The sequence below is a fragment of the Mustela nivalis genome (genome assembly GCF_964662115.1).
Source record: "Mustela nivalis genome assembly, chromosome: 10".
NCBI lineage: Eukaryota > Metazoa > Chordata > Mammalia > Carnivora > Mustelidae > Mustela > Mustela nivalis.
In genome coordinates, this window is record NC_139029.1 from 7,303,379 (window position 1) to 7,314,931 (window position 11,553).

General features: G+C 52.0%; 1 protein-coding gene across 1 annotated transcript in view; it reads right to left on the reverse strand.

Annotated features, from left to right (window-relative positions):
* MTOR (mechanistic target of rapamycin kinase) overlaps nt 1-10,411 on the reverse strand; it is a gene marked incomplete at its 5' end in the record, with an annotated part of 84,102 nt that extends 73,691 nt beyond the window's left edge. Inside the window, 7 exons of the mRNA XM_082686706.1 lie at nt 60-202; nt 4,078-4,224; nt 4,877-4,969; nt 6,465-6,627; nt 6,951-7,063; nt 7,598-7,765; nt 10,271-10,411. Coding sequence (XP_082542832.1) covers nt 60-202; nt 4,078-4,224; nt 4,877-4,969; nt 6,465-6,627; nt 6,951-7,063; nt 7,598-7,765; nt 10,271-10,411 — 968 coding nt within the window. The remainder of the gene's footprint in view (nt 1-59; nt 203-4,077; nt 4,225-4,876; nt 4,970-6,464; nt 6,628-6,950; nt 7,064-7,597; nt 7,766-10,270) is intronic.
* Between the last annotated feature and the right edge of the window lie 1,142 nt (nt 10,412-11,553).

An 11,553-nucleotide genomic window follows, 5' to 3' on the forward strand; every position in this document is an offset into this window, starting at 1 on the left:
CTTACATATGGTCTTTTCTGTGCGATCCTCTTGATCCCACCCCGACGCAGCGGACGTACCTGGCCATCGGGTTGTAGGCCTGAGCCAGGGCCCAGCACGAGCGCAGGGAAGGCGACGAGGAGTCCTTCAGGAGCTCCAGACTCAGCCGCCTCAGCCACTCCAGCCAGTCATCTTTGGAGACCCTCCTGGCAGCTCCCCAGGCCTGTGATCCCCCAGGCGACAATGGAAAACCGTCAGCTTCCAGGGCCAACTATAAAGAGCCCTCGTCTATTTAAAGATGATTCTGTCTTTGATTTAATAAAACCATACCTCTCGTGACAAAAGTCCCCCAGAGCACAAATACAAGAGAGTAATATTTAATCAGAGGCCACAAAACAAAAGCAGCAACCTCTGGCATAGAGCACGATACTGACAAATACTGTTTTACAAGTCATTTGGGCTGGACTCTATCAGCAAAGCAGAAAGCTCTACAGACCCACAATGGATGGGCCCGTCACAGGCAGGGCGCATTCGACAAGGCCTAATGGCCCCTGCAGTGTGCGATGGGCCCCGGGTGCTCTGCACTAGGACATTGGCTCAGTCGACAACAAAGGGTCACATGGGGAGAGGCAGAATCGTCAGGTTCACAACAGCGTGAATCACATCACACTCAGACACGAGTCAGAGCCCAGCGCACACGGCACCAGGGTGGAATGAGACAAAAGGAGTTGAATAGATTTAATTTTTACTTTCTGATTTATCCCCTCCAATGTTCCTCAAAACTGAGCGTTCCAGGCATCACGAGTTCCGGCCAGGGGAAGCTGAGGGAGGTGGATGGGAAGACCCTGGCTCTGGAGACGGGCAGCACCGCGTCGTGGCCCCGGCTGCACTCTGGAGGTCGGTGGCCTGAGTTCAAAAGGCTGTTATCGAACTCATTGGCTGTCTGACCTTGGGCAAGTTACTTCTCTTCTCTTGGGGCTGTTTCCTCACTTGTAAAATGAGGATAACAGTTCACCTCCTAGGGTGTTCCCAGGAATAATTAATATGTGTCACGGATTTATACCTGTGCTTGGCACAAAGTTAGTGTTCCTGTGAGTGCCTATTCTTGTTAAGTCAGGGACACCAGCTGGCATCCTGGCTCCGCCACCTGGCAGCTGGGACACTCTGGAAAAATCGCTTGTATGTTGCATCGGGGCCTCAGTCTTCTGCATCAAGGGATAAAATGTCTAAAGAGCCCAGCTGGAACAGATGAGCAAAAATGATTGCTCTTATAATCAAAACGACATCTCTTTGAGCTGGCCTAGCCCGAACTTTTAAAATATATTCTTCAAAGATTTTTCCAGCAGAATGGACACATGTCCTCCCTAAGCTAGGCAAACTGAGTAAGTCAGAGCAGAGGTTCTCCAAGGAAGTGGTCCAGGGAGTGGAAGAGATACCCGTGAGCTACACCACCTGCCCATCAACGACTCAACCCATCACCTTCCTGGGATAAACTGGAGACGGGCTGTGGCTTCTGATGAGTTACAAATGAGCAATACCATATTAAATTTCAGTTTTATGTCAGAAACTGAGACAGAGACGTTAAGGGACAAACTGAAAAATTACGTGCACAATTCTGATGATACGATGAGCACCCTGAACCAGGAGGAAGGGCGACACTAGTTACTTGATTTCTGAACTTTGTTCTGTTGAACAAAACGGGAATAGCAAGTCCTGTTCTCTGGAGAGGCCTCTGGCTTCCTTCCTACACAAAGGGTCTCCGGATAGCTGCTCTGTAGCGCACGGCATTTCAAAAGTTGAACATACACAAGGGGGAACCACAAAAGTCTTTTCCCTCTAGTGACGTGAGGCCGAGCCTGGGTGGGGCAGAAGCCGCGCTTGGGTGGTAGTTAAGAGACGGGTCTCTGAAGTCATGGTCCCTTGGTCAAACCCCGGCTCCCCCATTTACTGGGCGACTTTGGGCAAATCACTCAACCTTTCAGGGCCTCAATATCGACTTCTCTGCAAGATGCCGGCGGGAGCGAGAGCACCTAACTCTCAGGGTGAAGGGTAAGTGAGTCAATACACTAACGAGCTTGTACCAGCGCCCGACACGCGGAAAGCCCTGCACAGATGCTGGCAGTTGTCAGTGCTGTCCCTGTCACTGTTTGAGAAATGGTCACAAAGAAGTCTCTGGAAACCTTAGCTTCACGGACAACTGCACGATCTATCAAACAGGCTAAGGCCCCCAAGTGGGCCCCTCCCTGCTCTTCTTTCATTTAAAACCTCATCCACTCTCGCTTCTCTGGGTTCCGTGGTAACTGCGTCAAGGCCCGTCAGCTGCCCTCCGCCACCAGCCAAGGCTGACTGTCCCCTCTGGTGAGGCCCGCGACACCAACAGACCTCCCGCCAGCCTATTCACTTAGGGGGTAAGTCCGAATAGCTTCTCCTCAGACGGGAAGGCTGCTGAAAATCCTGGCAGGCTCCCTGGAGGCGGTGCGCTGTTACTTGGAAAGTGGGTCACACTGGTCCCTGCACCGACCCCAGGCTGCCCACGCACGAGTGTGTGAAGGCACAAACCTGGCTGAGAGTAGTGTGAGAGAGTCTGCTTAGGGTTCCTGGACTGGATCTGCTCTCAGGTGAGACACACTAAAAACTCTTTTTCCTGTTTGGCAAAGGTCATGCTTCTTTTTGCAAGGCCTGCGTAGAAAGCCAACCTTCCTGGAAGCAGCCTCGCCTACCGGGGAGTTTCCTAAAACAGTCAGGACACGGCTCTAAGAGGGTGGACAGCTGCCTGGCTGGAAGGACATTCTGAACCCAGGCAGGCGGAAAACATCTGGGTGGCAATGTGCATCTGGCTTCTCCGCCTGGCCCTGCCCTGAGGGGTGAGGTGTCAGCAGGATCACCTCAACGACCGCCTGAGGACCTGGGGGCCCCTCCTTTTCCTGTAGCCTTGGACTAGCAGTGACATGCTCCACGGAGGGAAAGCAGCATCGCCCCTGCCCCAGGGGTCTTTCACCACTTCCCTCGTACATCACCCAACCCTTCTCGGCAATGGCCACCTTATAGCTGCGTGTCTGGGTGAAGGCTGGCTCGGCAGTCAGTGGCCCCACCTGTGGCCCTAGCGCCCCAGTGGCCCCAGTGGCCCCAGTCAGTGGCCCCAGCACCCCCCCCAGCTGTGTGCGAACACACACGCACACACACACGCACTCACACACAGGTGTGTGTTCAAATCTTTACGGGCTTGGCCAAAAGAAGAGAACAAGTTATCAGGGACGCAGTCCTGCCCAGTTCTCTACCTCGGTCCCCTGCCATCGTGCAAGTGCAGCTGCTGTGGACTAACCACTAAGAAAGGAAGAATGCCACCAAGTGGGACTCCAGACAGGCGCTGCTCATAGTCACCAGAAGCACTGAAGCTGATGCGAAACATGGGAAATTATTTAACTCAGTGACATAACTACAATGACCCTGCTCAGATCGACCAGCGATGCTTTGAAACGGCCTGTTTTTAAATGGATGGCTGGAGGCATATGTGGTGAGAAGCCAGCTACATCCCGGGCTTGCGTCAGCAGAAAGAACTCAGTATTTATCTGCAAAGATCAAAAAGTCTATTCTTCAAAGTACGGTCCTTGGCCCGATAGCACTGGCATGACTTAGGACTTTGGTAAAAATGCGGAATGTAGGCCTGACCTCGGACTGCCCCATTCAGAACACGCATTTTCCTCAGTCCCTCGCAGTCCTGGGAGTTTCAGGAGTCTGAGACGCACTGCTCTACAGAGCTGGCCGGTCTCAGGGCTAAGGAAGGGTCTCACTGGTTTTGTTCCATTCACGTAAAAAATGAGAATGGTATTTGCAACAAAGGATTCTACTATCAGAGCTCCAAGGAAGCTTAGAATTTTGTTCTACATTGATCCTTAATTTTAAAAAACATATCATTTGGACACCCGGAAAAAGACAAAATGACCTAAGTTCATGGTATCTAGAGTTTCGGAAAAATGCTTGGGCTGGTCTTTGGCTGTTTTGAACTGGTGGCAGCAAGAGCGAAGAGTTTGGAACAAGAGAGAAGAGCTGTGCTCTCCCTTCCGAGCACCCCCCCAACCCCCTCGGGAACTCATGGACCTTTTGGAGGTTGATGGTGCTGACGTGCAGTTTCTTCATGGGTCCCGTTTCGACCGGCCCGCTAGCCAGCGCATCCCCTTGGCCACTCCTCAGCATTCGGTGCTGGTAAATCAAGGGGTCCTCTTCTTCGTCAGCAAGGGTGTATCCCTGCAACCAGAGAGCCACAGACAAACCCTGCAACTCTGCTAGGTTCTCCCAGGTAAGAAAACAACCTTAAGCCTTGGGAGGGTTGCACCTTCTGAAAGCATCAGGACATCAGCAGGAAGGAAAAGGTTACATGCACAGACCAAATGAACCACAGGTGGGCTACATTCCCCACTGCAGACCCATGTCTGCCGGTCACTCTTGGTCAGGGACAGCACGGACTCGGCAGGATGAGCACGCAGCTGGCAAAGCTAGTGCTATGGGCCAGGATCCCAGGGACCAAGTGCTATGAGCCGGGGGGGCGGGGGGGGGCGCGAATAGCCCGCTGCCTGGTTTTGTATGGCCAGGGAGCCAAGGGCGGGGGGAATCAAAGGAAGGGGACTATTTTGTAGCATGTGCAAATTCGAGAAGCATTCCTGGGGTCCCTCAGCAGAAGTGCACAGGGAGGCGGCCAGGCTCCTGCTCTTCTGCACGCAGGCAGCAGGGGCCCATCACTGCTGCGGAGCCCACGCCATCTACAGATCTGGAAAGAGCCTGCTGTCTCTACAGAAGCTGCCTGCCCGTCGCTATTTTAGAGCTAAAAAGCCAGATGTGTTCCCAGACCCATGCGGAGAGACAGCGGAGGACTCTGGGACAGAAACCCAGCGCAGTTCACCTTCACGATTCTGCAGATGAGGACGTCGTAGCGCTGATGGTTGATTCGGTGTCGCACCAGGACTTTGTTCACCATTGGAATGAAAATCTGGTACTGTCGGAGGAGAGGGAAGAGATCAGGAAGGTCACTCTGCAGCGCGGGAGGCAACGCGATATCACCCCCGCGAGCTATAGCTAGTTCTGCTGGGTTTGGGGTGGCTCTCTGTTACTCGGAAGAGTCACCTGCCTGTTTCTGTCTCTCTCTATCTCTCTCACACCACCCTCCCCAAACCGCTACAGTCCTAGTCCCCACCCCCATCCATCTGAATTACTGCGATGGCCTCTGAGTGCTCTCTCTGCTCCCACCCTTGGCCTGGTCCGTTCTTCCACACAGCACTGTGAGTCATTAGGTCAGACCACAGTCTTCCTGAGGTCCAGATCCTCCAAAACTTCTAGTCTTGCCCAGAGTAAAGGCCCAAGTACTTATAATGGCCCATAGGAGTGATGTGCAAATTTTTGTGGGCATCAGAATCACCTGGAAGGTTTATGAAACCAGAGCTTGCTGGGCTCCAGTTTTTGGTGCGGGTCTGGGCACAGGCCGGAGAATCTACATTTCTAACAGGTTCCTGGCTATGTAGATACTGTCCAGGGACATCTGAGAACAACTAGCCTACAGCACCTTGTCTCTACGCCCCATCCCAGCCCTGTCTTATCTCTATGATGGGAACTGCAAGCCCTCCTCGCTGCCCAGCCCCCTCCCCTGAAGCCGCACGCTGTTCCCTGGACCCTCCGAACACGCTGAAGCCGCACGCTGTTCCCTGGACCCTCGGAACACGCTGAAGCTGCATGCTGTTCCCTGGACGCTCCGAACGCGCTGCCTCCGCACGCTGTTCCCTGGACCCTCCAAACGCGCTGAAGCCGCACGCTGTTCCCTGGACCCTCCGAACATGCTGAAGCCGCACGCTGTTCCCTGGACCCTCCGAACGCGCTGCCTCCGCACGCTGTTCCCTGGACCCTCCGAACGCGCTGAAGCCGCACGCTGTTCCCTGGACCCTCCGAACATGCTGAAGCCGCACGCTGTTCCCTGGACCCTCCGAACGCGCTGCCTCCGCACGCTGTTCCCTGGACCCTCCGAACGCGCTGAAGCCGCACGCTGTTCCCTGGACCCTCCGAACGCGCTGCCTCCGCACCCCTTTGGATTTGCTAGTCCCTCTGCCGGCATCCGACTCTCTGGGCTCAGACCTGCTCAGACCTGGTCAGATGGCTGCTTATCAGAGGCTTCACTGTCCACCTGAAAACAAACAGCAACTCTCCCCGCTCCCTCTAAGCTCTTCTGAGACAGACTGTGTTTACTAGCTTTGCCTGGGTGGAACGGAAGCTCCATGAGAACCGGGACATCCTTCTGTTTACTGTGTTATCCCAGAACAGCACTTAGGCCACACAGATGGCTCGAGAAGTGTTTGGTAAATAAAGGACAGGACAAAAAAAGCAAGTAATTCCTAGTTCTTTGAAGGCCGTTGAGAGCTACAGACTGGCAAACAGAGACGTTCACAGACAAAAGTCATCTTCCCCAAGCCAGGAGGAAGAGCATGTCTGTTTTCTTGTCTCACCTTCTTCCCCAGCTGGAAGACCAGCGAAGACAACGTGTCCATGGCCGTGGGACGCAGTTCCGGACTCTGGTCCAGCGTTCGAACAATCGGATGGATGATCCGGGACGCGTAGTCCGTGAAGTCCAGGGACTCCGTCAGGCGGTCCACTGTCTCTAACGCTGCCCTACGATAACCACGACACAGGGGAATTGTTGACACGTGGTCCCGGAGTACCAGAGGTGGCTGAGGGTTATCTTAATCAGCACCAAATGGGAAGGCACGGCCTCGGAGGCAGCTCGGGGGACCTGGCTCCAACACAGGTCCCCGTGGGGTAGGGACGGCTAAGATTTCCAGAAGCCTGGGGCGTTTCTGGACTAAAATGAAGAGAGCTGAGGTAACAACAACAACAACAAAATGGAAGGATGGCCTGGGAACTTAAGAAAAGGACTTTTTTAACAAGATGTGAAAAGCTCGATGGCTGCTTCGTCCCCCGGCGCAGGTGCTTACTTCCGAGATGGCAGCGGAACCTCCGGGGCGTCAAAGAGCTTCACGATAGGAGGAAGCAACAAGTGCAGATAGTCGTCCAGGTTGGCGCCGAACAGCTGGATGGCAGCCAACAGCTGCAAAAGGGAGCACAAGCCCGGTGACGGGCAAATACTGGCAAGTACCACATACACGGAGTGCACGGAGGGCGGCAAGCGGGAGCGGATGGAGGACACGTGCGTACACGTGCGCACGGAGCACATGGGCAGCTCCAGATTCTGCGGGGACTCTGAAAAGCCTTCAGTAAGTGGCCTTGAGCTACCTTCTTTTGAGAGCACTCCTCCCTCCCCACTATTTTATTTTGCTTGTGTATTATTTTGCTTTCTCTGAGCTTATTTCAATGGACAAGGAATCAGTTGCTAGGTAACAGTGAGAACAGGTCGGGGATAAAACATTTACCAAGAATAATCCAATAAAGGAGAGGAAACACAAGGCCAGTCAAGAGAGGGTTGTAAACATCCTGTCAATTGCACACATCTGGTATTAGCATTCGTTAGATTCAGTCTTGTGGCTCGTAGCTACAAGCTACAGGGGCTTGCCTCGTAGCCGATCATCCCTGGACTCTGATGGATGCTGGGAATCCCTCTAGAGGACACCCCTAAGGGACTCACCTTGATGGAGACGATGCGGCCTGGGCTGTTGTCGTGCATGAAGACGCGTAGCATGTGTGGGATCAGCTGGGGCAGGTAGAGCTTAAATTCACCCCCAAGAGCTACCACAATTTGCTCAATAAGAAGGATGATCGTGCTCTGGATTGAGGTATTCATGACCCAGAATTCCTATAGGGAGGGAAGACAGACAGAAGTAAAGTCACATGCTCTTCTACTGAACTAGGAATCAAGGAACTGAGAGGGCCCTAAAGAAGCAAAACTGTAGTGGGCACAGTCTGCCCCAAGAGAGACTCTTTCCCCAGCCCTCTTTGTATCCTCCGTCACAGGCACAGCGAGTGGATTAAAGGGCACTTCTCGGAATGTACCAGCCTCCTTTGCTCCTGGGCTTTGCTTGTGCTGTGCTCTGTCTGGAACCTCACCTCTTGCTCAGCTAAGTGCCATCTGCTTTTCTAGACCCGCCTCAAGCCTCACTTCCATGAAGGCTTTCCTGTTCTCCTTCCATTACACGCTCTATGTCCCTCTAGCCCCTTCTTTTCTAGCACCCATCGTAACTTCATTTTCTCTGGCACGTTCTTTCTACTAGACTGTAAACCTGTTAAAGGCAAGGAGCCCCTTTGAGCCATCTCTGTCTCTCCAGAACCAAGCACAGCACCTGGCGTAGTCCAGCCACCCGAACACGTTCACAGAGTGAATGAATGACTAGGTGTATTTCACTCAGGGGCTCTGAGCCCACCCACAGCAGGTTCTCCACTTTGGGTACCAGCCGCTCTCTACCAAAGGGTGATCCCAATGTGAACAGTTTCTTGCCCATTCTGGACTTAGACTTTGGTAGTCTAAATATTGCTAGATATAGGTAGCAGCTCATGTTTGCTCCAAATCATTTTCAGGCCTGGATAAAGCCACAAAAGGAGCACTTTTTCTCCACCTGTATAGTCATCTTCCATGTAAGTTACTAAAGTAAAAACTTGGCCAATCTGCCACAGAATCTGCCTCGGTACCCCAAATAGGTCTGAGTTTTTGATCCCAGGAAAAGCTGGCATTTCAAATCAAGTAAAAAAGAAAGCTGTCTACTGCCTTGTTTGAAATCTCCAGAGGAGACTTGATGATGCCGGATTAGCCCTACTAAAGACGGCAACACATACATATTCATACTTTGGAGCCCTCAACTAACTCAGAATAAAGTCAATAAAAAGAAAAAGAGAACTCCTCAGAAGAAAGGCTTTACTGAAGCATCAAGTATTTTTATTTAAAAAAAGTCTTAAAAATCGTAATAGCTTAGAAAGTAAAAGCCATACTAAAAGATGCTTGTAAAATTTTCTTTCTCCTCGCAGAGAGAAAAAGCTATTTTCTCTAGATAAAAACCTCTGCCAGAGAAACACCTCCGATTTTATACCCTCCATGGTCTGTCTGATGTGTGTTACTTGGCCTGTCCTCTGCCTTCTTTAGAGAAAGCACACCTACCTCCCCACCGTTATTACTGCGGGCTCCGTACAAGGGCTTCTCTCTCTCCAAGGAGCCAGGCAGCCTGCCCAGGGATCTCTGTGAACAGAGGCTGTTCTCATCCCAGGCTCAGGGGGGCTCATTAAAATGCCCAGGGGCAGCAGTCAAAGGCAGAGCCCCTGGGGCACCTTATCCATCTTGGAGGAAATGAAAGCTGCATTTTGCAGGTGTGAAGCTCGCTGCCTCAAACTTCTGTGTTTTGGTCCTAAATCTTTTTTGGGGACTAAGTCTCTGATTAGTTCTGCTTCCAACCGCAAGCACACTGCTGCCTGCCAGGCCCCCGCCCCCGGAGGGCCGCCGGCTCGCTGGCACTCTGCTCAGCTTCGTGGTACAGAGGCCCCCGTGGCAGGAGTCAGGGAGCGAGTGGTTTTCATTATTTGTACAGATGGGAGTTTTTCAGTTCTGAGACCCGGTTTCAGGGAAGTTCCAGTTTTGAAGTTCGCCGCTTTGATTTTAGTCCTGCTGCCTCCTCCAAGCTAAGTACAAAGGGCTGGCAGAGGAGAGAAGGGATCAGTGAAGAATTGTCTTCCAATTCTTTGAGGGCACGGCCATCTCTGCAAAGCGAGCTTCCCAACAGAGACCTTGAAATGACACAGCACAGCAGGAGGCAGGCCTGCCCCTCCAACAGACATAAAACAACACTGCCCCCAATGGGGAGCCCTCCGCACCTGCTTGCGCGCGTTACACAATCTGGGACAGGTGCTGCCGCAGTCAGAAGGTGGCATTTATGCTCTTAAAGGCGGTGGGGTAAAGCCTCACCTCCTTCCTCGGTGCCTGACAGGAGTTCAGCGTATGTAACAGCGCTACTGAAACCCAGTCCCCAAACCTCTTAAGGCCGTGGTTGTATGGGCTGTAAGAAGGAGAGCTTTCGTGGGAGCAGTAAAGCAGTAAAGTGAAATTGCTCTGTTGTGTGTGAGGCAAAGAACTGGGGTCTGTTTCTGGCAGAACAATGACTTCAGGATTCTTCCTCCAACCTCATAGCTCGCACTCAGGGGCCAGGCCTGCAGCAGGTCCCCCCCACCCGCCGCGTCACCACCCTCCGGGGAACCCCGCCCCACATTTAATACTGCTGTTGTAACAGCTCTACAAAGACCCACGACCACAATGTCCTCGCTCTCCAGGCCTTCCTCTGGATGTTCTGATGAACCGGCCAAAGCACTAATTTCTACTCACTCTCATGAGGGTGACTATTTCATCCATGTAAGGTCGGATGTGGCTCTTCACGAAGGACACCAGCATCCCCAGCTGCTGGAACAGGAACTGGAATGGAGAAGAGGTCAGTGAGTTGGCATCAGGAAGAACAGCGAACTCCCAAGGTCACCCTAAGTCCGCGGCAACAAACGAACACGCCTGTGCAATCGGGTCCCACGCTGGCCATCTACTGAGAGTAAGTCTAAAAAAACCTTCAGTGGTGACCGTAGTGGGGGCTAAAAACGACCCTCAGTGGCTTTACGCCCCAGCCAGGCGAGCCACTGACTAGTGCACGACAAGGGCCTTGGGGCCACGGTGCCTGTCCTGAGCCACGAGGCTACCTCTTGGCTCTTTGACCTTCATTTAACCTCTCCACGCCCACCCTCTTCAGGGGGGAAAAAAAAAGTCCCTGTCGCCAGGGCTGGCCCTAAGTTAAACGGGGAAACACCTGGAAAGCACTAGCACCAGATGTGAATACCGGGGGTGCTCCACGATCACCAGCTATCGCTGAAGGATCTGCGGACTGAAGACTTCAAAATGACATGAAATTCTTAATCAATGATCATTATTAATCATTATAAATTATTAATCATTATAAATGTGTCTTTTGTCTCTTCAGTTCTAATTCCACTACCACTTACTTTCTAAAATAAATACAGCTATTAGGGGTATGGTGGTTCATTTATAGTAATTAACTCAATTAATCAGATCGTAATTCATTACGTAACTGTTTCTCTCTGAGAAACTGTGCACCGAGACAGTAAGCAAACTGGGGGAGGGATGGGGTGAGGAAGAGTCTGTTCAGGTTGATACGGGGCAGCTGTAAGAAGGGACGCCATCCATTAAAACCAGCTGGGAATAAAAAGGCTTGGGCAAAGATGATCCAGCTACTTTCCTGGCTAAAGATGTCTTTAGGGTATAGTTTTTATTTTATCATGATCTTCAGATAGTGCCTCATGTCCATATGCAACAGCAAATCATACTCTAAATCCCCCGCCCTGAAAGATTTTTCTAGCTCTCTATGCCTCCGCCCTCCCATTAATAAGGACAATTTAGCAATGAATATACATATTTTCACTCTCATCTGTGTTCTGAAACTTGGGCAAATTAGGATTAAATAAAAACTTGTTTCAAACACACGTAATGGACTTACAGACTCACTACCTGCAGAGGTGAGACTCACAGGACTTCCAGTCTTGGGCTTCAAGGGAGCGTGGATGCCTCTAATGACATGGACGCCAATGGATTCTAAGGTGCTTAGAACC